The 24,521-nt window shown below is 51.8% G+C and overlaps 2 protein-coding genes across 3 annotated transcripts; one reads left to right on the top strand and one right to left on the bottom strand.

The window, feature by feature from the left end:
* The first annotated feature begins 5,324 nt into the window (after positions 1-5,324).
* Positions 5,325-19,250, top strand: RASL12 (RAS like family 12). 2 transcript variants are annotated; one of them, XM_082618062.1, is made up of 6 exons: positions 5,325-5,405; positions 5,701-5,810; positions 7,751-7,807; positions 13,639-13,712; positions 14,437-14,627; positions 17,298-19,250. In XM_082618062.1, the coding sequence occupies exons 2-6, from the start codon at positions 5,708-5,710 to the stop codon at positions 17,671-17,673; spliced, it is 801 nt and encodes a 266-aa protein (XP_082474188.1). In that variant the 5' UTR covers positions 5,325-5,405; positions 5,701-5,707; the 3' UTR covers positions 17,674-19,250. The 2 variants fall into 2 exon arrangements, with proteins under 2 accessions (XP_082474188.1, XP_082474189.1); XM_082618063.1 differs by lacking the exon at positions 5,325-5,405 and having other exon boundaries at positions 5,418-5,810; positions 17,302-17,658.
* Positions 19,251-19,327: 77 nt separating this feature from the next.
* On the bottom strand, positions 19,328-23,481 carry SLC51B (SLC51 subunit beta). The gene is made up of 3 exons (XM_082618067.1): positions 23,229-23,481; positions 22,083-22,173; positions 19,328-19,527 (listed from the first exon to the last, which is right to left on the bottom strand). Exons 1-3 carry the CDS (start codon positions 23,323-23,325, stop codon positions 19,338-19,340), a joined length of 378 nt encoding a protein of 125 aa, XP_082474193.1. The 5' UTR covers positions 23,326-23,481; the 3' UTR covers positions 19,328-19,337.
* Positions 23,482-24,521: the final 1,040 nt, after the last annotated feature.

The following is a 24,521-nucleotide window of genomic DNA, read 5'->3' as shown; positions in this document are numbered from 1 at the left end:
GAAGGAATTTCAGTCTCCTATGGTTCAACCCCTTCACTTACAGTAGAGGATGAGACAGGGAGTTGCCCAGGGTCTGGAAGCAGACAGCCCCAGGCCTCCTGCTGCCCACCTTGCCCAGAACTTTCCTGGGTGACCACCTAAGACTCCGGGTTCCAAAATGTCAGCCGGAAGGGAGCTTGGTGATTATCTTCTCCTGCTACCTTGTTCTACAGGTGGGTTAACTGAGGCCCAGCCCTGTGTAGGATGTATCTGCCTTTCAGGATATGTTCAGCAGCAGGTCTTCTTCAGGAGGGATGGGGTAGCTTAGCGGCTCACAGTGATCAAGCAGTACTTGGGAAGGGAGCAGGGGAACTTCCTTTCCCCCAAGACACACGCATGCACAGATCCTCAAGTATGAATCTGCAGACCCAACACGGGTGTGCCTTTCTTGCTGGGGACTCCCACCCAGTTCACCCCATTAAAGCAGGGCTGGGATGTGGGGACCACTTGTGTGAGCCTGGGAAGCCAGAAGCCTGGAGGCGGCAGCCAGAAATATGCAAGACTCTGCCCCAGAGACCAGACAGGAAGAGGAGGAAGAGATAGAGGGGGTGGGCAGGAGTCCCCACGGATACTATCCCAGGCCCTCTGCCAGCTTTTCTCCTTCCCTGAGGCTAGACGTTGGCTGAAAGCATGACAGCCCCTCCTTGGAGGAAAGTGGGCTCTGCAGTGCCCAGTCCTGACTCTGTCCTTGCTAGTGGCAAGGAGAGTGTCTGACTCTTCTCATTTCACAGATGAGGAAAGGGAGGCCTAGAGATGGAATGGGCTTTGCCTTGGTTATGAATGAAGATGTGGGATGGATTTAACCCCGTCCACTTGACCCCAGGCCCCAGCGCAGCTGCCTCTCCTCACCTGCATCAGCCTTTTCTTCAGGAAGGGAAGCAGCTGCCTCCTGCCAGGCTCAAACGAAGGGGCGGGTGGGGAAGGGGCTGACCCCCAGGGGGCCACAGTTCCCTCCCCAGATGGCCTGTTCCTGGCGCCTAGTAACTGGTAGTCAAACAGAACCACTGCCTGCACCTCTCCTGAGAGCAGGAGTGGGAAGGAGCACAAACCCCCTACTGGCTGAAGTTCCCTCCCAGTCCCAGTTTTTCACAAGTCCATCCCTGATTTCAGTGGGTTGGAGGGCTAGTGCACACACCCGGCTCCCACCCTCAGCAGCCAGGAAGTGGGGAGGGGGTCATCCTAGGTGGGGGGTCATGACTCTGAGGCTGAGTCCAGGATCAGCACTTTGGTCCTGTGCCCAACGCCCCAGTGGGGTGTTTTCTGCAGCTGGTGAGAGTTTCCTCCACCCGGACAACAAATGTCCCTCTGGGACTTGGAGAGGACAAGGAAACTGTCATGGCTGTGGGCAGCCCACGGAGTTCCCAGGCTCTGCCCGACCCCACACCAACCTCCCTCTCTACTTAGCAAGGTTGAGGGTGGAGGCAAGGAAAGGGGCTCTGTGTCAGACCTTGAGCCTTTCTAGAGCACACGCCCCACCTTGTACATCTCTCTGTCTGCAATGATTGGCACACTGAGGGACCTGGTGGACTCCTGGGCCCTAACCTAAGTAGGAATCCCCAGTCTGATGGAGGAGACACAACCCCTGACCCAGGAGAGCCTGCAATCTGGTGGAGGACTGGGCCCAGCTCCACCACCCTGCACAATTCCCCTTCTGACCCTCCACTATAAATGAAGGTGTTGAACCATATGAGACTGAAGTTCCCTCCAACTGTGACCTCCTGGCCCTCCTGCCTGATGGGTGACCCCTGGCCTTTGCCACCCATGGTGGTATTTCTGTACACAGGGTAGTGATGAGCTTGCCTGGACCTGAAGAGGAGCACTGGACTGGGAGTCAGGATTCCTGCCAGGCTTTGACGCTGGTACTACCACTGGCTTGCAAAGCTACCCAACCTGTCCAGGCCTCAGTTCTTTTTTTTTTGGCCATGCCATGCAGCATGCAGGATCTTAGTTCCCCAACCAGGGATCAAACCTGTGGCCCCTGCATTGAGAGTGCAGAGTCTTAACCACTGGACCACCAGGGAAGTCCCCAGGCCTCAGTTCTTCATCTGTAAAGTGGAGCTTGGATCTGACTTCTAAGGTTCTGTTCAGTTTTGACATCTGAATTTATAATTGAAAAATCACAGAAGTGGTTGTCATATTGTGCCTCCAGGGAATGCAGTGACATCACAAAGCGGTCCCAAAAAGTTAGCTTTATGTGGAATGGCTTCTGGGGGTGGGAGTAGGAGTGGGTGGCAAGAGCAGGATCTAGTCCTACCTGTCTAGACCTGTATGTGCCCCACTCACTCCAGAGCCACCTATTGAGCACCTGCTGCAAGCCCACTGCTGGGTGAGGGGCCACATCCTCTGCATTTCAAGGACTCCAGGGCCCCTTATAAGAGCCTCAGATGTGGGGAGGTGGTGATAAGGAGGGTTGGGATACTGGCCCTAGCAGAATAACCTCTCTCTTCACCCAAAGTGCCCAAATGCCTGGTCACTAAACAGTTGTGACTTCTTGGCAGTTGGGTGAGAAGTGTGAGCTATTTGTGTCCAGGGGAGTGCAGGGAACTAGCATTTGCTGTTTTGGGCTATGGGCCAACCTCTAGGTGGAATATTTTCATGTTATCTAATACTTAATATCATCCCTATTTTAAAGACGAGGTGTCTCTGTAACTCTTCCATTATGAAATGGGTGTGATAACTACCTCTTAGGATGATAATAAGGAACAGATGGATAAAAAACAGAAGTGCATTAAGCATTGTGAATAATTCAAGGAGATTATTATCATATTGGCTTAGTCTAAGAGATATTTAATTATATTGCAGCTCTGGGAATTCTGAATGAGTTTGGGGTCTTTGAAAAATAAACCAAGAAGGGCACCTGAGAGTCAATGATGATTTCTCGTTGGTAGGAATTCCAAACACGTGTATTTCAAATCCTTTAAATCAAAGAGTCCTTTCAGCTCAACATTGTTCATAGATTTTTTAAAATCCCCAAGACAGGTCAATAATTTGGTGATGGTATTTGTGTATAAAAACAATGACTATTCCTTTCAATAAGTTGTACCCCCCAGGGAATGACATAGGTGGAAATGTTGAAATTTTTATATTTTAATCTTTTAGGTCTGACTCAGCACTTCAAATTTCCTATATCAAATTTCCATAATTATTTGACTGTATTTGTTTGTTTGTTTTGTTTGTTTTGGACTCACCACGCAGCATGTGGGACCCTAGTTCCCAGAATAGGGATTGAACCCGTGCCCCCACAGTGGAAGCACAGGATCTCAACCACTGGACCACCAGGGAAGTCCTTTGACTGTGTTTTTGGATAGATTTTGGAACTGTTGGTGGTGGTTGAGAATACAGTGATGTGTGAGAAAAAATGTACAGGGAGTAATAAAATGAGGAACTGAGGCCCAGATGGACAAAGTAGCTTATTCCACAGTCTGGCAGTAAGTGACTGATTCCAAGAGCCTTTCTGGTCCACAATGGGCACTTCTGAGCGCTGGACATGCAGCCCACAGATGAGGAGGCTGAGGATGGGGAATGGGAGTGGTTGCAGCTGTGAGATGGGCACTGTTTTCCTCCCAAGCCTCGTAGGAGGGGCAGACTTTGGGCACTTAGCGGTCACAGCTGAGGGCCTGAGTAACCAGCTGGCAAAGAATTCAAATAATCTTTTAAATAGAAGTGAGTTAAGATCATCTCATCCCATCTTGCAAATCATTGTGGTGTCTCCTTACAACACCTCCTTGAAGTGTCATCCCCTTGATTGCCTTCAGTGTCAGGGGGCTCACTTCTTCCAAAGACAGTAGTCCCTTCTAACTATGGGCAGCTCAGGTGATTAGAGTTCACACTCACACTGAGCTAGAACCTGCCTCCTTGCAGCTCCCATCTACTGGTTGGTCTGAGTCTTAAAGATAAGGAACGTAACTCCTCCAAAATCATATAAGTAGGGAAGTAGCAGAGCCCAGGTTTACTCCCAGTTGGGCCTCTGGGCGTCCACAGCCTGCCCTCTCTCCAGCAGTCCTCCAGTGAGACTGAGTCTCCCCACAGCCCCACCCAGAACCAGTCTGTCCTCCCAGGACTAGGGCCAGCCCAGGGATGTGGCTAAAACTTGGCTCCCACTTTTTCTCCTTCTGCAACTCAAAGGAAAACCCTTGGCCATTAGCTCTGTGAGTGATTCTGGCCTGTGAGTGTAATCTAAACAGATTCCCTCAACACCTTAGAGTCTTAATAACACAGCTGGTTTACCATGATCTCCCAGAAACACTATTAGGCTGAGTCAGTATTCATGTCCTGTCCTGGAAAATAATTTTCTCTCTTGGTTGAGGAGAAGTTATTACCATCAGGCTCTGACTCCAGACCCTCCGCCTGCTGACCTGGGTTTTTCTGGTTTCTTTTGCACATGGGTGGGTAGATTAGCTATGGGAGGATAGGGGTTTGGGGTTGGAGGGGGAAGGGCTGCAGTGAGAAGTCTCTGAGACTCCCATATCTTTCTCCACTCAAGACTGGAGTGTATTCCAAAAGAGAGGTCCCGCAGGGTTCTAGAAAGTACTCAGACATGGAACCCAGGGTTGATTTTGTCACTCTCCATTAGGCTTGAATTGGATTTATTTTCCCCTTCCTTTAGTATTATAGATGGGGACACCAAAGCCCAAAGAAGTGAGATGACTTGCCTAAGGTCACCCAGTGAAAGAGCTGGCACTAGATCCTAAATGTCCAGATTCCTCGTGTCAGCCCTTTGCCGTTTCCAGCATGACCAGATTTACCCTGGGTTTCAAGGGGAATGACAGGTGACCCTGCCAGGCTCATCCACCAATCCCAGAATCATAGGCAAGAGGGAGTGCCAGGTTTTAGAATAAAATGCCTCATTTACACACTAGGCCACAAACACATGCGACTCATTAGCTCCCATCAGGGAGAAAACAGTAATCCAGAATGGGTTTGGTTTCTTGAAGCTGGACCCAGATTGGCCATGAAATCTTAGTAAAGTCGTCTCCCCCCAGCCCCCCAGCCCCCGACCCCGTTCCCAGAAGCTAGGATTCTTTATGGGTTCTGTAGTGATGCCTGAGAGTCCCCACACCGAAGGGCAGGGTAATGTGGTCAGGGAAGTTGTGTGCCAAGGCTGAGCTGGCTTGTGATCCAGAGAAAGGACCAGGCTCGGAGTTGAACCCGGCAGGCTTCCCGGAGGAGGAGGCGGGGCCAGCTGGGTAAAACAAAGGGAGGGGTGGATCTTGCTGATGGGAAGTGACAGAGTGGAGATTCAGACAAGGCTGGAAACATCTTCCCCTCAGTGCCCCTATCCCTGGCTTCCCTCTTTCCGGTTCTTGTCCTTTCCCGCCGGGTCTTGGGGGCGCTCCGAAGGGTGAGGGCGCCGCCTGGCCCTCGAGGTACAGCAAGGCCCTGGGGGGCGCGGCCGGCCGGAGATCCTTTCCGCTCGCAGGGGTCTCCGCAGCCCTTACAAGGAGTTTGGCGGCGCTCGGGCGGCCCCGCCCACCGGGCTCCCCCGGCCCCTCCTCCCCGCACGGTCGGGCCTGACCGCGGGAAGGCTGCTAGGCGCGGGGCCCGGGAGGCCGACGCCGCCGGGGCCGCGAGTGCCAGAGGCCTCCACTCGCTCCCGAGGGCCCCTACGGGCGGGCACGCTGCTCGGGGCCCTTAGGCCAGGACCCGTCTCCCTCTCCACAGCGTCGCCATGTCCTCGGTGTTCGGGAAACCCCGCGCGGGCAGCGGGCAGCAGAGCGCACCCCTCGAGGTCAACTTGGCTATCCTGGGGCGCCGCGGGGTGGGCAAGTCCGGTGAGTAGGGTGCGGGCGGAGGGGAAGGGGTCAGGCGGGAACGCGAGAGACGGGGAGCGGTGGAGGGAAAGGGGCGCTGTGGGCTTGCGGGCAGCCTCTTCCCCTGGCTTTCGGGGCTTCCTGCGCCCAGGTGGGTTGGATGAGACACCGTGATGGTATCCTTCTTTGCCTCAGCTTCTCTTGCTTGGTTCTCCCTCAGCTTGTTTTCAGCTCCTCCATCTCTCAGCTGTCTTCTCTTCCTGACCTGTCTTTCCCTCTGTGTCTCCCTTCCTTGTCTGTGACCCCAGCTGTCTCCCCTCTGTCTCTGTGTCTCCCAGTCCTCTGCTGGTCTCCCCCTTGCCGTTTACCGCCCTCCATCTCCTCTTCCTGGCCAGCAGTCAGCCCTGGTGACTGGCACCAAAGGGACCTGTTAGGCACTGATCCCCAGCCCAGGGCCCCTACGGAGCTTAGTCGCAGCCTTGCTGCTCCTTGATTTAGGCCACCGGAGAAGGGGCCCCAGGCCCCTGAAGGGAGGTGGTAAAAGTCGCTGGCTTTTGGGATTTCCCAGGGAGAGGCCGCTACCCACTCCCCACCCCAATTCTCTGGGATTCTGGAGCAAAGTGTGAATTCTTATCAAATGTATTTGTTTCAAGTCAGACCCCTCTCTTGACTTTATGGAAACACATTGGACTATGGTCTCAGGTGCCTCGGACTTGTCCTTGATGAACAAAGCGCTTGGATTTACACTCAGGCCATTTCTATCAACACTGAACTCTGCCTTCACCACTTTTGGCAGCTGGAGCCCAGGGGGTGGGGATGGGGGTGTCACCATAGGCAAAGATCCAGAAAAAGGGCTCACCGCTCTCCCTGCCATTCCCAGTCCCAGGTAGCTGAAGGGGGGAAGGCAGAGGGGGCTCCTCCACTGGCTGTTTTCCAGTTGCAGCCATTAGTGAATGGCCATCATGGACTCAGCTGTGAGTTTCCTTCTCCAGAGTATTCTTTGAGACTCACTGGTGGGAGCCTACTCTCCACTTTTGAAACCAGCCCCCTGGCTCAGAGATGGGACTCTGAATCATGCTTTCCTAGAGAAAAGATTTGCCCTCTTCCCTTTGAAAATCAAATTGTTATCTGTGGCTCTGTCACTGGTACAGTTTAGCCAGTGACTACATGAATGAAAGAATTTAAATTTTAAAATATGTATTCCCTGGGTATTAGTTTGCAAACTGACACTGTTAGGAATCCTGGGAAAGAATTTAAAGGATTTTCTTTAAAATACTGCATTATTTTTTAAGAGTTCAGTATAGTAGTGGGCTGACCCTCAGCTCTATGTGGTTAAGTTCTGAACAAAATCAATCTTGTTAATGCATTCCACCTGGGGAGAACTTCCCCAGGTTTTATGTTCTGTGACACTCCCATGATGAGTGTGGATGCCTTAGAGCCAAGACTCGAGGACTGAGGACTAGAGTGTGTTTACTTGGGATTCGGGGGTTCCTATCCCTCCCAGAGATCACCCACTGATAACTCAGCTCTTACTCTTTCTTTGGCTTGTAGCCAAAGCTGGGATAAATGCCTCCACACTTCAGAGTCTTTGTGCCTTGTCAAAGGTGGGGGAGGTCTCTCTTCACTTGGAGTCTCAGCAAGTTGACCCTAAGGTAACTGCTTGCCTGGGTCCAGACCCCTTAGTTAGGGTCTTCACAAACGCCCCTTAGGCTTGCCTCTCATTTGTTTTCTCGCTGCCATCCCCCTCCAAAATAAAACATCCCAGAATGCAACCGGGAAGGACATGGTTCCCCATATTTCTGGTTTCCTCTGAGCCTCTCAAACCAGTTCCCCAGCTCTCCAGAGAGCAGAGGGGTCACAGAGGCTAGATAAGTCCTCCCTAAAATGAGAGGGGCAGGCTCCAGGGCCCAGCAGCCAGACACGATGGGGAGACTGAGCCAACTTCTTTCTCCTTCTTGCAGCCCTGACGGTGAAGTTTCTGACCAGGAGGTTTATCAGCGAATATGACCCCAACTTGGGTAAGGGCCCACTCCCCCCTGTCCCTCCTGCTGTGCCCACTTGGCTCTCGCCTGCAAACACACACATGCCGTGGTGGGCCCAGGCCTGACCAGGACCACACATCTGGGGGCCGAGGGGAGGAGCCACCAGGATGACTCAGCCCATGCGACAAAATGTTTTAAGTTCCAAAAATGTACCCTTCCACAGCTCACCCCAGACAACTTGGGGGTTAGCCCAATTAAGAGAACTGAGAGAAGTTGATTTGCCCTAAAATATGAAGTATGATGAAACTTAAAAAAAAAAATCAAGCATTGCAGAATATCCACATCCATTAAGTGTTTTTCTTCCAGATGGTTATTCAGTGTACTTTTCCAGAAAAGCTGGACAAGATATTTGGGAAATTCCCTAGTAATACTGGCTTCTAAACCAGTTTTTTAACCACGCAAGAAAACTAGTCTTGTTTGGTAGCTGTATCATTATGGTGTATTGGAAAAAGGGATGCCCTGGTGTCAGAGCTGAGTTTGAATCCTGGCTCTGTCACTTATCGGCTGTGCACCTTTGAAGCAGTCACCTAAGCTCTCTGAGCTTGTTTCCTCATCTGTGAAATGGGCATAAAAATACCTATCTCAGAGAATTACTGTGAGGATTAAAGAAATAACACATATAAAAGATGTAGCATACTACTTGACCCACAGAGACATTGAATGCGTATTCACTTCTCCCTCCTTCTTTCTCCTCAGATGGCTTCCAATCTGTGGTGGCTGAGATTCGCCCAAGTTAATTAGTTCACTGTTTCTGAAAATTAATTTTAGCAGCAGGACCTTTTCCTCAAATAACCTCTTACATGGAAGCCCAATACCTAAATACGTAAAAGCAGAATTTTATTAATATAAATGTAACTTAAAGCTCACATTTATAGCATTTCTTTATGGTAAACTTTCCACTGAGAAGAATGGGGTGTCTGGATGCTCTTTGGAAATGGGAGTTGCAGTCTTAGATTATCTTTCCCCTTCATAAGAATTGAATAAGGCGTTTGTGGAACCCCTGAAGGCCCTCTGAGGAAACCCAGGGCTCCGGGAGGACCCTGGGGTCCCACAAATGAAACCTCCACAGTGCAGCAGCACCGGCAGCAAGCCCCTGATGGAGTGCACCCTTCACGCCTGAAGGAAAGAGCTCCTCAGCCCACTGGTGCCCCTCAGCCCCTCAGTCCAGGCTGGGATGTTGAATCCCAGTGTCAGAGCAGGAAGGGATGTCAAGGCTACTTGGGCCAGTGGTTTTCAGCATTTATTCCTTACGTAGCAGAATCCCTTCTTCCACAGAGATCTTACACAGAACCCCAGAGGTCAAGCAGAGGAAGCAAAGGGGGTCCCCTGGCTAAGTCGGGAGTGCAGGGCAGGCAACTCGCGGACAGTCCTTAAGGGGGTTGTTCCTCAAAGTTTGGTGTGACCGCCTGTGCTTTGACACAGCCCCTCGGCTACAGCGGAGGAAGTAGGCCCAAGGAGCTTTGTGGGCCAAGGTCACCAGCAGGTCTGAGCGGAGCCCATTGATTAGTGGAGGTCAGTGCCCAGGGGAGTGAGACACAGGAGCATGAAGTCAGATGGGCGGGGTGGGGGAGTGGGTGGGAAGGGAAGGCACACACCAGGGATGTCTGGGAAGGGAAAATGGAGATTCTCAAGGACAGTGCCTCAAAAGACAGATTCTGCCTACCTCAAATATTGCATGGAGCATACTTATACTAAAAAGTATTAGCTGTTTATCTGAAATTCAAATTTAACTGGTTATCTTGTATTTTATTTGGCAACCTGTCTCCAGTCTCTCTTCTTCCTGTCCCCCATCCATACCCTCCAGGCAGGGTCCCACCAGAGGAGCCTATTACAGTGGTGGTTTGAGCTTCCTGGTTGAGCAGTTTTGGAGTTCTGAACTGGTAGGGGAATGCGTGGTCAGACGGTCTGGGACGGGGGTGTGGCAGCTCCACAGTGGTTAGTCACCTCAGCCTTTGGTCTCCTACCACACCCTGAGAGCTTCTGAGCTGGAGAGATGGCCAGACGCTCTCCTGTCGGCCATTCTGGGAGGCTAGTGCTGCTCCTTGGGGGTCCTGTCCACTGTCTAAACATTCCTGCCACTATCCCGTGGCTGCTTCCAGCAACAGCGGGGGACTCTCGGACCAGAGCCTTTCCTTCTGTGGAGAAAGGTCTGAGCGTCCAAGGAAGAGTTAGCCATGTGGAGATGTAAAACCACCCTTTCCCCTTTTTGAACACCTCCCAAGAGCTTGAGCTCAAAGGGGCCTCTTGAGGGTGGACACCTGTGATGTTCATTCCTCTTTCCAGCTTGGAGTGCAGTGCTAGGCACAACACAGATGCTGTTAAACATGGGATTTGTATTTTGGTTTTAGGATTACCCTTTAAGGAAGAGCTCCTATTATTATCCCCATTTTACAGGTAAAGAAACTGAGGCAGAGAGGGCTCAGTGGTTTGCCTAAGATCATGGAGAACCTCAGGTACAAAGAAAGATGAGACACCACTCCAGTTGCCCTCCACTAAGGGTGGCCTTATGCTATCAAGGACCTAAAGTCAGAAGTGTGTGTGGCACTGGGCTCTCTGAGCCTTGGTTTCCCCATCTGGAAGATAGGACTAATAGACTGTGCTCTGTGTGTGAGCTGTGCCTTGTTATAGGTTGTGACTGTTAGAGTTGGTAGGAGCCAAGAGAGTCAGTGCCTGTGAAAGGGCTTTGCCTGTGCTGAGCACTCCAGGAAGCGAGCAGGGGTATCCAGGAGAACACCCTCCTCTCACAGAGGGATTGGGGGCATCTCACCTGGTTTGCCCAGGGTAGAATGACAAGCTTCTCACTGCTCTTCTCTTCATCCTGCTCCAACAAGGATACAGGCACCATTTCTGAAGCATCATCCCATACACACTCTGACCAGAGCTCCTTTAGTGACGTTTTAAAAATTATTACTGTAAATGAGAGAAAAATACTTTGGGAAAGGGATCTTCTCTCAGCATTGAAGTCCTAAGAATGTTATTTAGAACTAGGACTTATGAAACCCATATTTACTAAAGGACTGTAGAATGACCTGAGGGCAGGGACTTTGTGATGGGGAGGCAGGACATTACTGTGACTTGGAAAGGAGCCCCCAATGCACCCCCAGCCCCTGGAGTCACCTCACTTGCAAAGGGGGAGGGAGCTGGATAAGATGATTTCATGACCTCTGAGACTCCTCCACTTTGCCCATGCGTGTTCCACGGCCTCAGCTGGACGGGGAGCTTCTGCTCTTTCCCTGTATTCTGCACAGATAGAGCTGGAGAATTGGCTTGTCCACTGAGCAGAGGGAGTGAGGGGGTCCCACTGTAGAGCCCCAAGTTCAAGTTCCTTCTGATAGGGTGCTGTGTGGCTGTGGGAGAGTTCTCTCCTTTTCTGGGCCTCACCTTCCTGTCATCTCTCTATGGAAGAGCTAACAGCAACCTCAAAAGGCTGTTGCATTTAAGGGACTGTAGGAGACCAAGGTTGGGCTAATATATTTCCTTGGGCTGGGCACAGCATGGTGCCTGTTTGGGCACGGAAGCTGGGAAGCACCTAAAAGGCATGCATCAGACAACTCTGGCAGGAAAATAAAGAAAAATCTGAAGGAGATGTAGGTATCCAGGGGTAGCTCTTCACCAAATATAGTTAAACATTTGGGGCATATTTTCCATTAGATTTTTTTTTTTTTGGTCTTTGAACAAGAACCGCTATTTATCCAAGTCCCCACAGCAGACCAGGGATGGGAGCTGTCTATGACTCCTGCAGGCTGCTAGTGGACCTGGCGTGTGTCCAGGCCTGGCTTGGCTGCCAATGGCCCTCAGAGAGAAGGGTTTGTGAATTCCGCCACGGCTGAGGGGTACTCTTCTCACAGTGGCTGCTACCAACAGGCAGAGAGGGCTCCAGTTCTGCCCAGAGGATTCTTCTTTGGGGTCACTTGGGGCACAGGGGCACCACACCCCCAGGGAAAGGTGAGGGCCAAGTGCACTCACATGTCTGGGCCAGTGGCACAGGGGAAAGTTGGGGGTAGGGAGAATGATTGTGACAGCGAGGTCCTCTTTGCAGGCCTGGCCACTTGATACTTTCTCAGGTTTGAGGTCATGAGAACTTAGAAAAAAAATTTGTAAAAACTTATGAAATCCAAATAAGGTCAGTGGTGTAGTTCATAGTATGGTACCAATGTCAATTTCCTGGTTTTGACCATTGTACTATGGTTATGTAAGGTGCTAACATTGTGGGGGGGAAGAGTACACAGGAACTCTCTGTACTCTTTTGCGACTTCTACATGAGTCTAAAATTATTTCAAAATAAAAAGTAAAACAAAAAAATCACCTATAGGAACGTGAACCTGCCCTGGAAACTTTGGAGCACTATGTGCGTACTGTCCTTTACCAGGCACCTGTGGAGGGCCAGGCCCCATGCCTAGGGGCCCATCCAGTCCTCGTGCAGCCCTGTGAATGGCGCAGGGACAAGCCTTTAGCACAGCGCCTGGCACGGAGTAAAAACCTGAAAACTGTTAGCTGGTGTTTTCACATCATCCCTATTTTAAAATGAGGAAACAGAGTCTCAGAATGCTGAAATGACTTGGCCAAGGCACACGTCTAAAAAGTAGCTGAAGTTGGGTTTGATTCCCATCTCCACCCTAAAACTTTCAACCATCCTAGATTCCTCTGCTATTATTTTGACAAGGATTATTTGTAAAACCTTCTTGGGACTTCTTTTTCTTTATTGAAATATAGTTGATTTACAACGTTGTGCCGGTCTCTGCTCTACAGCAAAGTGACTCAGTTATACACAGAGACACTTTTTTTTAAAAATTTATTTATTTATTTATTTATTAACTTTCATTTATTTATTTTTGCTGTGTTGGGTCTTCGTTTCTGTGCGAGGGCTTTCTCTAGTTGTGGCAAGCGGGGGCCACTCTTCATCGCGGTGCGCGGGCCTCTCACCATCGTGGCCTCTCTTGTTGCGGAGCACAGGCTCCAGACGCGCAGGCTCAGTAGTTGTGGCTCACGGGCCTAGTTGCTCCGTGGCATGTGGGATCCTCCCAGACCAGGGCTCGAACCCGTGTCCCCTGCATTAGCAGGCAGACTCTCAACCACTGCGCCACCAGGGAAGCCCCAGAGACACTTTTTTAAATATTCTTTTCCATTGTGGTTTTTCACAGGATATTGAATATAGTTCCCTGTGCTATACAGTAGGACCTTGTTGTTTATCCATCCTGTATATAATAGTTCACCTCTGCTAATCCCAAACTCCCAGTCCTTCCCTCCCCCATCCCCTGCGCCTCCTGACCCACCTCCCCTCCCCGCCCCCAGCCCCTGCCTTAGTCATGTTGTGTGTTTCTCCTTTCTTGTCTCTTCCCCACCGGGGGCCAGAGGGTTGTCCTGATTGTCCTTGGGGTCTTCCTGTGGGCCAGGTACTGTGGTTGGAGGAGGGGGGGGTGGAGAAGCTCGGGGTTCAGGTGGGAGGTGCTGGCGGTGCAGCTTCTGAGGCCTCTGCTGCTTACTGGGCCCATGAGCCACGCACTCCACCCTGCAGGTGTGGTGGGTGGACCCAGAACACACTCCCATACCCTGTGGCATGTTCTGTGAGTGCCCTCTGGTGCTCTGGGCCATGACAGGTGGAGCAGCATCTCCTTGGTGGGAGGGTCTGCCCGTGTCCTCCATGTGGGTGAGAGCCAAGGTCTTTCCAGTGGTCCTGGCTCAGCCAGCCCCAGAGCAAGTCCCCCAGGGGTGCACAGGGATCCAACAAAGGGAAGCTGGGACTCAGACCCAGCCTACCATCAAGTGGCCTGCCCTGCCTCTGACTGGGCTGACCGTCTGTGTTGCAGAGGACACCTACAGCTCCGAGGAGACCGTGGACCACCAGCCTGTCCACCTGAGGGTCATGGACACTGCAGACCCGGTAACATTACCCCCATGACCCATGAAGAGCTGAGAGTCAGTGCAGCCTCTTGGGAAGTCCTGCTTCCAGAGTGTGGACCTCAGATGGGAATCTGTAAACCTTTTAAGCTCCAATTTGATATGCGTCCCTGATTGAGGTGCTGACTTCTCTGGGCCTGAATCTGTTGATTTGCCAAATGAGAAGGGATAGGAAGGGGCCTGGGGAGACCTGATCATTGTTGGTGTCAGCTCTGAGATTCTGTGCTCTGGGGCTTGATGCCTGTGTACACATGGGGACAGGTGCACACACGTGTTTACACAGAGGCTCCCCTGGCCCAACCCCGCCCCGCCGCCCAGTACATACATCTCCCTGTGTCCTCACCGCCCCCTGCCAAGGCTGGATGCCAGTTCTTCTCAGAAGCCAAAGGGGCACCATGAACCCGACCCAAAACCAGCAGTGCCCAGGCACAGCCAGGTCTCTGTAGGGGCCATGCCAAAGTCTTGGCTCTGTGCCCCAGAGGCCAAGGTCTCCAAGTCTGTGGCTGGGTGGTGGGAGTGAGGCTCCGAAACAATGTCTCCTTTCACAACAAGCCAAATCCACACTCAAGTGCCCCTTTGAAAAGGGCCCTGCTGGGGAACAATGTACAGAGACGCAGGGAGCGGGGAAGTGGGATGAGACAGCTCAGGTGAAGGCCTTTACCCTGGCCTCCTCTGCCCCTGACAGAGGCTGCCCTCCTTTGCCCCAGGACACCCCCAGGAACTGTGAGCGCTACCTGAACTGGGCCCACGCCTTCCTGGTGGTGTACAGCGTCGACAGCCGCCAGAGCTTTGAGGGCAGCAGCAGCTACCTGGAGCTGCTCGCTCTGCATGAGAAGGAGACGCAGCGCAGCTACCCTGCTCTGCTGCTGGGCAACAAGCTGGACATGGCCCAGTACAGGTGAGTGCGGCACTTTGTCCCACATCCTAGAGCTCGCCTTCTTCTTTCTCATAAAACGGTGTCACCTTCAGGGATTATTTGGCTGCTAAGAAGAGTAATCCCCTTGGATGTAGATAGAAGGGGGTGTGTTGTAAGGAACAGTGGGCAGGGCTTCCAGGCAGCCAAGGGCAGGAAGGGAAGAGCATCTGGGCTGCACAGGGGCTGGACCCTGAAAGTCAGAAGAGAGGCCACTCCTCCCATCCTCCTGAGGCTCTGAGGTCTCTCTCAGCCTCACCCTTTCTTTCCTGAGACTATATGACCTTCTGTTTCCACTCCCCACAGCTGGCTGGTCATCCAGTGCCCAATTCCAATTCTGGGGCGAGAGGCTCTGATTGGCCACCTGGGTCAGGTGTCTGCCCTGGTCCAACCAGCTCTCGCCTCACCCAAGCGTGGTCCCCAGGCTCATTCCCACAGTTGGCTGTGCTGAGGGCAGGTTCTCTTAGAAAGAGTTGGAGTTGAATCAGAGACCACAGACTGGGCCAGAGGGCAGATGACCGCTGAGTGCTGCAGCCATATTTTGCTTGGCTGGCACAGAGTTTTAAAAGACCCGGAATTGGAATGCTTTGAGGCGGGGCGTGCCCCCCTCCAGCCGAACACAGGCCTCATACTCCCCGTGGCTTACCTCCACCCTCCCCACACATTCAAGTTGCCCGCCTGGCCCCTGAGGTGTTTGAGACTGTGATGCCTCCACCTGATGAGTGAGCCCACTGGCCCTCTCCAGCACATCCGTCCTGTGTGGCCAGTCCACCTGCGAGGTAGGGCACCTCCCACTAGCCTTCCTCCCGTCCCTCCCTTCTCAGGGCTGGTCACTCCTGCTTCCCTAGGCCCCAAAGGCCCACTGACTGATGTTAGGAAGGAGGGAACACTTAATATAGATCGGGGCTGATGGGCAGTGGGGAGAGGGGGTGTGGTCTCATGAAGGGGGCTCACGGTAGGAGCCTTGAAAGGTGGGCAGACCCTCAGACCCAGACAAATTCCATCTCAGGGAATGAGGAAAGTTGTGTGATCTTAAAGCCAAAAGGTAGTCTTTGAGGAATCACAGATCCCACAGAGCCTAGAATAGGGATCAGAAGACTGGATTGTGAATAAACCAGTTTTAAATATGAGGATAAAAACTAGGCCACTGTTTTGGTCCCAATATTTGCCAGTGGGATTGTCCGAAAGTGGTTTGGGGGCAAAGAGCAAAGCAGCATCGTTTCCCTAAGAAGGAGTCATGAGATTTATCCCCACTTCCTTCTTTGGTCAAGTCCCGAGGTTGGTAGGTCAGGATGTGATGGGCACAGACAATGTAATTTTTAGCTGAGCGTTGGTCAGTGTCTCCCATGAGTGTCTTGCAGCTAAAGGGTAAAATGTGGGTTAGAGCGGTGATAACCACTGATAACATTTTCGCTAGGCTACGCCAAAATAAGAAAAAGGGTAATAATATTATATGCCCGGCTCATCCATTCACGCACACACATGCACGTATGGGGTTCTTGTTTCTGAAAGCTCATTATTCAAGCCCCACAATGACAAAGTTTCAGATTCAAGTTCATCACAAAGGCACATAATACCAAGCATTCTTTCAAAAGGGGTTCCTCAGGAATCTGTGAGCTGACAGTCAGGACACCAACCCTGGTTGGGGAATGGATTAGGCGCTCTGTCCCTGACCCTTTTTGTCCCAGTCATTCCCTCTGTCTGTTGAGCTAGCCCACTTCCAGCCTTTGCTCCTGCCAAATTAACCTTGGCTCAGAAACCTTTTCCCACCATACCCACCCTGGTGTCCCCTCTCAGCTCACAGGCTGTGCCACTGTCCTCAGGAATGGCAGGTGAGGCAGCTCAGCAGTGAGATTTAGCCATTGAAACCTTGACCTCCAGCCCTCAGGGACCCCTCCCCCCCCACCCCCTGCCTCTTCTGGACATCTGACCTATCCGAGGACCAGTATTTTTCTCTCACCCTGATTCCCATGGTTTTCAGGACCTTCCTAGTTACAAATACTCGATCCCCTCATCATGGGAAGTGGTACAGGATGAAGCTGGGAATAGGTGCTGCTCCCTCTCTCATGCTGTCACCCTTGCTCTCTCCTGCCTCTCTCCTGGGCAAGCAGACAAAACTCCCTGGCATGAGTCTCTCCCTGAGACCTCTGCCGACCACAGGCGTCCTGATTCAGGACCTCGGCCCACCAGGCCTCTGTGGACACTGTGGTCTCACATCCTTCCAGCCAGACCACTGCCTTTCCCCAGAGCTGATCCCACATGCCAGGGCTGAGGATGGCTCATTTCCTGACCAAGGGAGTCAAGGAGATGTGGGGCTGGGAATACTCATCTTCCTCTGGCCACAGGCAGGGCCTAGCCAGGGACTTTGGGCCAGCTTCTCCCTTCCCCTCAGCCTCGTTCTGAAATTCTGGCTTCGGTGACATCAGCCGCCATTTATTAAGCAGGGACTGTACTAGGCACTTGACACAAATCGTCTTCTTAATCTTAACAACCCTGAGAGGCAGCTCTCATTATCCCATTTTACTGATGAGAAAACTGAGCCTCAGACAGATGAAGATGGTCACCGAGCTAGTAAGTGAGGCTCCAGGTGTAGGCCTGGGCCTGCCTGACTTGGATGCATGCTCCTGACCCCGCCTCACCCTGCTTCCCCGCCAGGCAGGTCACTCAGGCAGAGGGCATGGCCTTGGCGGGCAGGTTCGGGTGCCTGTTTTTCGAGGTCTCTGCCTGCCTGGACTTCGAGCACGTGCAGCACGTCTTCCACGAGGCAGTACGGGAGGCACGGCGGGAGATGGAGAAGAACTCCCTGGCCAGGCCCCTCTTCATCTCCGAGGAGAGGGCCCTGCATCACCAGGCCCCACTCACGGCCCGGCACGGGCTGGCCAGCTGCGCCTTCAACACACTTTCTACTGCTAGCCTGAAGGAGATGCCTGCTGTGGCCCAGGCCAAGCTGGTCACTGTAAAGTCATCCCGGGCTCAGAGCAAGCGCAAGGCACCCACCCTGACACTGTTGAAGGGCTTCAAGATCTTCTGAGGGCCCCTGCTCAGGATTCCAGGCTCAGCGCTGGGCAGTCTGCAGGGCAGGAGCTGGATTCTCACCACCGGCTTTCCTTCTGATGGAACAGCAGCCCTCACCCTCTGGTGGACAGCTGACCCCTCCTCCAGCACCAGGCAGTGTTCCTGACACCCAGTTCACTGTAGGAGCAATAGGGACAGGCAGAAATTCTGCTCCTATTCCCTCCAGACCTTGGTTTCCATGGTAACCACCGCATCCCTCACCCTGAAGGAAACAGCCACTGTGACAACGCAGAGACCTGGGGTCAGCCTGAAGTGGAAGGAAATTGCAGCGTCCATCATGGCACCATCACCCCTTCCTGCTCCATCTACAGCCAGGCCTGATGTGGCGCCTGGTGGACAGCTCTGGGTGGACAGCTTCAGGAGGCACTGCATAAGTGTGGGCCTGAGAGCATCCTGCCCTGAGGTCCCAGCACCTCCTGGTGGACGAGAAGAGCAGGGCAGCTGCAGGTTTTGCGGGGCCAGAGCCTGGCCCTCCCCTTGCCTTCTGACCTCACAGAACCCCCAGGCAACAAACCTCACAGTTTATCCAAGTAAAATCTAGTTTGCAATAATCCTACGGGACAGCCTGTGAGAAGCAAAGGTGTCCCAGGAAGGCCTATTTCCAGTCCTTTGCCTCTCAATGAGGGTAGAGGGAGAGGGCCACAGGTAGGCCAGTGTAGGGAGCCGCCTGTGTGTTTCCACCAGGAGGCAGGGCCCCCGTATTTTCCAACCTTAAATCAAGGACTCTGTCCGCAGGCCCTCAGGACCAGCCTTCTCAAGTTTACTGATCAAACCTCAGAACAAAGTCATTCTGTCCAGTGACAATCCCCAGGACTCCAGGGAGCCCACAACTGGCTGTATCAGACATCCAGTAGGGAGAAACACAGTTTTCTGTTTGTAGTCTGGTGCGGCAGGACCTAGTACCCTTGGCAATGGGTCTGCGTGTTCAAAGTCCACTTTTGTAAGATACCACCTAAAGCATTTTTGGTTCATAAAGCAAATTTTTGCGTAAATTATTTGGGGTTGCCACCACAGCTTACAACACGGTGGCTCAGACATGGGATCGCGACACTCCTTTGGGATCCCACGATTAGCAAGAGAAGGGTCTCAGAGGCAGGGAGTTTCTTAGTTTTCTAGCTCTCTTTACCACAGGGCCCCTGGCCCAAAGGAAGTCTTTCACGGACCCTCAGCAGACCAGCAGGTAGAGGAGTGGCCTGTGGTGGGGGAAGGGAGGGGGAGGGGATTCTGAGTCCAGAATCCTGCCCCTTCCTCACTCAGCCCTTCCAGGAGCTTGGATTGAAAACAATAGCTCTTGCCCAGGCTTCAGCCACCTTCTGCAGACGGAGAAGCCGAGGTCAGAGGGAGGCTGTGAACTCCTCAAGGCCACGTGAGGAGTCCTGGCCAGGCTTCCTGACCCACAGGCTGGCTCTGGATTTTGCACTTTTGTTTCAAGCCGCTTGTGTGTGGACCACGGCCATTTGAACAGACTATGCAATTCCAACTGCCCACATCCAGAAGCATTTTAATAAAAAGGTTTTGTTCGTTTTTTCCTAACAGGGTTTTAGTTTGATTGCAGTTCACTCACTCTGTCTGCTAACACCACGGGGGCACTGCCCTGCACCCTAACTAGCTCTCAGATTCTCATGGGTCTGGAAAAATGACTGGCGGCACATCACTGTCATTTACGTCCACTTCCGCCTGGGCCACCTTTGGCTTCTCTGAGAGCAAAGTCTCTCTTAGGGTGGTCAGGTTGTTGTCATCTTTGTTTCTGGCCTCGGCCAAGTACAGGACTTCTGGAGTTTGTTTTTCTGGTGGCAGCCTCTTTCGATTTCTGGGAGGAGAGAAAACACTATGGAATGTGAGTTCCCTGAGTTGGGGTACCGAGTGTTTGGGGCAGGACTGGGTGTCCCAGGTGGGTTAGTGAGTTTGAGGTAGAAATCCAGTACACAGTTCTGGGAACAGTTTCGGGAGAAGCCGAGATGGTGCCATGGTTTTTGGCAGAGAAACATCTTATACTTGTCTGTGTGTCACCTTACCAAATCCTCAGTGCCACCTGTGAGCTCAACTACTATTGCTCCCCTTACAGGTGATGTAATGTGGCTCAAAGGGGCCAAAGGAGCACATGCCTGGGACGTGCGTTTCCGTTTCCTGACTCTGAGTCCCGTGTTCTTTTCACCAAACCACATTTTCTCATCGCAGGGCTGTCGTCCTATTTAGTGCAGGTCCTTGTCACCCCACACCCCATCCCCACCCTCACTCCACCCCATCTCTAGACAAACTACCTCAGGAAATTCCTAACTAATCTTCCTGCCTCTAGATGCTTACTGCTCCAAACTGGCCTACACACACCAAATCATGATTCTAAAGTCCCTGTGCGTACACGTTACTCCCCAGCTCAAGCACCTTCAGTGGCTCCCCACTCCCACTTCCTTAACCTGGCATTCAAGATCCAGTCTTCCTTCCAATAACCTTCCCAAATGTCTCCCCTCTGAGGTGGTTCTACTCAAAGTATCCACCTCTAGATTTCCTGGCCATAGTAGAGGGACCCGGCTGTGGTTAGAGCTGACCGCCCAATCTGCTTGGGCCATAGGGGAGTATCTCAGCGTCTGCTGCTTCTGAGGACACCTGCCTTGTCTCTGAAGTGACCTTGTTGAGGGGGATGCTTCCTGACAGGGTGAGAGAGGAAAGGTCACCTTCTTAGAAGCTATACCCTCTGGGTCTTTTTATATCCTGCATCCAGACTGATCTTGCTAAAACATAAGCCTTTCATGTCCCTGTGCAGAGCTCTTCTTCGGCTCCCCAATGCCCATGAGCTAGAACCTGAACTCCTTAGGGTGGCCCCCAGGGCCTGTTCACTCTGGGCTCTGCTGCCTCTTGGCCTCCTTCTCCCCCTGCCCTCCCCACACTCCACACTGCAGCCCCACGGGCCCTCCTCCTCCTGTCTCGAGCTTGGTGTGTGCTGTCCCTTGGTCTGGAAGGCTTCCATAGCCCACCCTCTCTCTCTTTTTGCCCCACAGGCCCCAGATCCCATCTCTGTGCTCCCACAATACTCTATATGTCCCACAGTCGCCACCTGTCACTCTAAACTACAATTATCTCCCCACCAAACTGTAAACTCCATAAGGCCAGGGCTGAATCTATCTTGCCCAGCCCTGTGGCCCCCGCTCTCAGTGCGGAGCTTAGCGCAGAGCAGGTGCCCAGCTTATTCTGTGGATTGAATGATGACTGGGCCGTAGCAGTTCATAACGACTAGTTACCAATGTGAGCAAAGGGCACTGGGTTATTTCTTTCTGGCTTTACGGCAGAACTGTGAGGAGGATTCATAGATGACATAAAATATAGCACAGAAGGAAGAGCACGGAGGTTAGGCCAACCCTTCCATGGATCCTCAGTGACCTTATTCTGTACAGTGGGAATAGGTAATTTTTGCCAGCCCCGCCTTACAGGGCTGTCTTGATCAAGTGAGAGAATGTGAAGGTGCCTTTAAAATTGTAAAACATGATACAGATCTGAGGGAGAGATTCTCATTATTATTATTTAAAAGTTACTGCTAGTTACTAGGGCTATAGTAATTATTGAATGAATGGGAATGAGTGAACCAAGCATTTACTGAATAACTTCTAGAACCAGACTTTGTGCCAGTTGCTTGGGGAAACAAAATTGAGTCAAATGTGGTCCCTGCCTTCAAGGAGCTCTCAGAAGTTAGCCCTGGAATCATCCAGAGAGTTTAACAAAATGCCAATGCCCAGGTCCCACCCTACACCCTTTGTGTCAGAATCTCCAAGACGAGGTACAGATTTCTGTGTTTTTAATATTCCTCCTCAGGTGATTTGGTTGTGTATCCAGGGTTAAGGAGTATTGTTGTTATAAAGGTGTCAAAATTACCCCAGGAGCACCGACTGATCTCAGGTCTCTTTCCGTGCCCTGCATTTGGCCTTGGAGCAGCACAAAGCTTTCCCCTTTAAGAACAGCCCTAACTCTGCAAAAGCCCCCACTGTGCACTCCCCACAATCCTAGGAGGGGGGAATCCGTTATTACTGCCATTTATAGAAGAAGAAGCTGGCTTGGAGATATTGAGTGTCTTGCCCAGCTACTGAGTGGCAGAACTGGAATTTGAACCCAGCTTGTGTGACTCCAGAGCCAGAGATCCTGACTTCTGAGATACACCACCAGCCCATGCCCTGTTTGCTGGCCAGGGCCAAGGAGTGGTCATCAGGGACAGTTGCCAGTTTTTCAGCAGCTTTGGGTTCTCAGAGGACCCTAAAGGATGCATTTTGCTGTCCCAAAGGGTGGACAGCCAAGGCCCCTAGATGACCCCTCTCTAGGTTTCCTTTGGGAGGGCAGGGCCCACCCCCTCCAGAGACCACCCCCAGACCAGCTCCTCACCTGTTTGCCTGGATGTTCCTTCTCAAGAAGACAATGCTTATCACGACCACCACGGCCACCAGGACAAACATGGAACTGTTCCAAGGAGTTGCTGGGGAGGGACACCCAGGACAGAGCCTTGAGGAGAGGCTGGGTGCCCTTCAGGCCCCTAACAGACCAGCTCACAGCATCAACCTTCCTGTGCTGTGGGCCAGGTATTGTGGGGAGACTCTAAGCTGAAAATGAGCCCCCTGCCCTGCGGGAACTCCCAGTCCAGTGTCGGCGGGAGAGGGAGATAAGATCTCTGCTCTGAAGAAGCTCTCATCTACCTGGGGCAGACAGCACTGCAGCTGGGTAATGATGGTGGGCAAAGGAGGAGTGTGGGTGAAGATAAACTTCACAGCCTTCAGAGTTTTGCTAGGGGCTAGCCAAGTGCAGTACAAGGGAAAAAGGAAGGAAAGGAGGGAGGGAGGGAAGGAGGGAGGGAGGAAAGAAAGAAGGGGTGGCAGTTAAATTGGATTCGACCCACTGCCCACAGACAATACGTAAAGTGGCTAATCTGAATTTGGATAATCAAGATTGGTCCACACTGTACCCAAGTGAGGCAGGATCTAGCTTCAGAGCTTTTGCGTTTGCTGTTCCCTCTACCAGGAATGTTCTTCCCCCACATAATCTGCATGGCTAATTCCTTCACCTCCTGCAAGCTTTATTCAAACACCGCCTTCTTAGGGAGGCCTTCCTTGACCACATTATGTTCCCTGCAGCACACTTCCTATTCCCTTTCTCCGCTTAATTTTTCTCCGTATTATGCATCACCAGCACACTATGCATTTTAGTCATTTGTTGATTTTCTGTCTCTTTCACTAGAAGGTATGCTTCATGAGGGCGGAGATTTTTGTTTTTTCCCTTCTGTAACCCCAGTGCTGAGAACAGTGCCTGGTGCACAGAAGGAACTTAATAAATATTTGTGTATGACAGGATGGATGAGTAAATGAGTGGCCAGCCCTGAGAAAAGGAGGGTGCAGTTTAGCCAGACCCCTCTGGGTAGGGAGACCCCCTCAGCCTCAGTCCCTGGCTTAGAGGAAACGTGCAGTCTGCTGCAGAGGAGGGGACCATGAAGGGGGGCTTCAACCAGATTCCTCTCTTTGTGTTGTGTCCACCACTTACCATCTTCTACGCGAAAAACCCAAAGCATTTCTTCCAGCAGCTCCTGAGGCACCTCGGTGCCAGGTGGGGCTCCAGTAAGCTCCTCATTGTAGCCCATGCCGCTGCTCCTGGTTGGGATATGTTTCTGACAACAAAGTCCTTAGGCCCCTTCGCCCCCAGGTGCTCTCCTGGCCTCCTAGGTTCTGGCTCTTTGCAAAGCCCCAAAGCCTGCTGGAGACAAAGCAGAGAGCATGACTAGATATCCCACCCCAGTGTACTCTCCCCTCTCTGCCCAAATCCAGCTCTCCTCAGGCCCAAAACAGCTGGAACTCCCGGAACAGGTGGGGCCTGGAGAAGCAGAGACCATAGAAGTGGGAGTCACTCAAATCTTTAGGAAAACTCATCATGTGTGGGGAAAAGCACTAACCTGGGAGTGAGGAGGACTGAGCCACTGATGGGCTGTGGGACTCTTGCAGGGGACTCCTGTTCTCCAAGAAGAAACTGATATCTAGAATATACAAAGAATTCTCTCAAATTAAGAAGAAAAAGACTAGAATCCTAATAAATGTGTAAAGGATATAAACAGGCAGTTTACAAAATAGGAAACCCAAAAGGCTAGCAAGAATATGAAAATAAACTCTTTGCCAATAACAAGAATGAAAATTAAAACAAAATGAAACACCACTTGACATCTGTTAGATTGGCATAGTTTAGAAGGTGGATAATGCCGTGTGTTGGTGGGGCTCTGGGGCTATAGCCTTATGCACTGCCAGGGTGTTTAGACTGGGGCAGCCATCTAGGGAGCAAATTAGTCAAACTAAGTGTACACGTGACCCAGCAGTTCTACTCCTGAGTGTATTTATATCTCAAAGTATCCCTGAGGATCATAAGGGGGCATGCCACACCATTTATGAAAATTCACGTATGCACACAAAACAACAACACACATTTTACAAAAACACATTTTTAAAAAGACACATTCAACACATTAGGATAATTATCACTGGGGGTGGGGAGAAGAAAAAGGTAACGGAAATGGAGATCCAAGTAAAGAAATAAAACAGGAGAAGGGTTTTGAACAGACCAATCATGAAATCATGTCATCGGGCTAAGAAGACAATGAGGCAAAGAGAGAACAAGAGAGGCCAGAAGCCATCTCAAGTCCCCCCGCTCTGATACTGCCTTCCAATCCAAAATAGCCTTTGGAGGCTCAGCCAGGAACATCGGAAAACAAATGGATGGCAAACAGCCAAACAGATGAACAAGGTACTAATAAAAAAATTGCCATCAGATTTTTCTCCAACTCTCCAGCTC

Source organism: Mesoplodon mirus, assembly GCF_964341445.2.
Source record: "Mesoplodon mirus genome assembly, chromosome: 4".
NCBI classification, from domain to species: Eukaryota; Metazoa; Chordata; class Mammalia; order Artiodactyla; family Ziphiidae; genus Mesoplodon; species Mesoplodon mirus.
This window is presented reverse-complemented; position numbering and strand designations above follow the sequence as displayed.

Coding starts and splice junctions, on each gene's coding strand:
- RASL12 (XM_082618062.1), top strand. CDS start 5,708: ATGTCCTCGGTGTTCGGGAAACCCCGCGCGGGCAGCGGGCAGCAGAGC. Junction 5,811..7,750: donor CCGCGGGGTGGGCAAGTCCG/GTGAGTAGGGTG, acceptor TCCTTCTTGCAG/CCCTGACGGTGAAGTTTCTG. Junction 14,628..17,297: donor CTGGACATGGCCCAGTACAG/GTGAGTGCGGCA, acceptor CTTCCCCGCCAG/GCAGGTCACTCAGGCAGAGG.
- SLC51B (XM_082618067.1), bottom strand. CDS start 23,325: ATGGGCTACAATGAGGAGCTTACTGGAGCCCCACCTGGCACCGAGGTG. Junction 22,174..23,228: donor GGTTTTTCGCGTAGAAGATG/GTAAGTGGTGGA, acceptor GTCCCTCCCCAG/CAACTCCTTGGAACAGTTCC. Junction 19,528..22,082: donor AGGAACATCCAGGCAAACAG/GTGAGGAGCTGG, acceptor CTCTCCTCCCAG/AAATCGAAAGAGGCTGCCAC.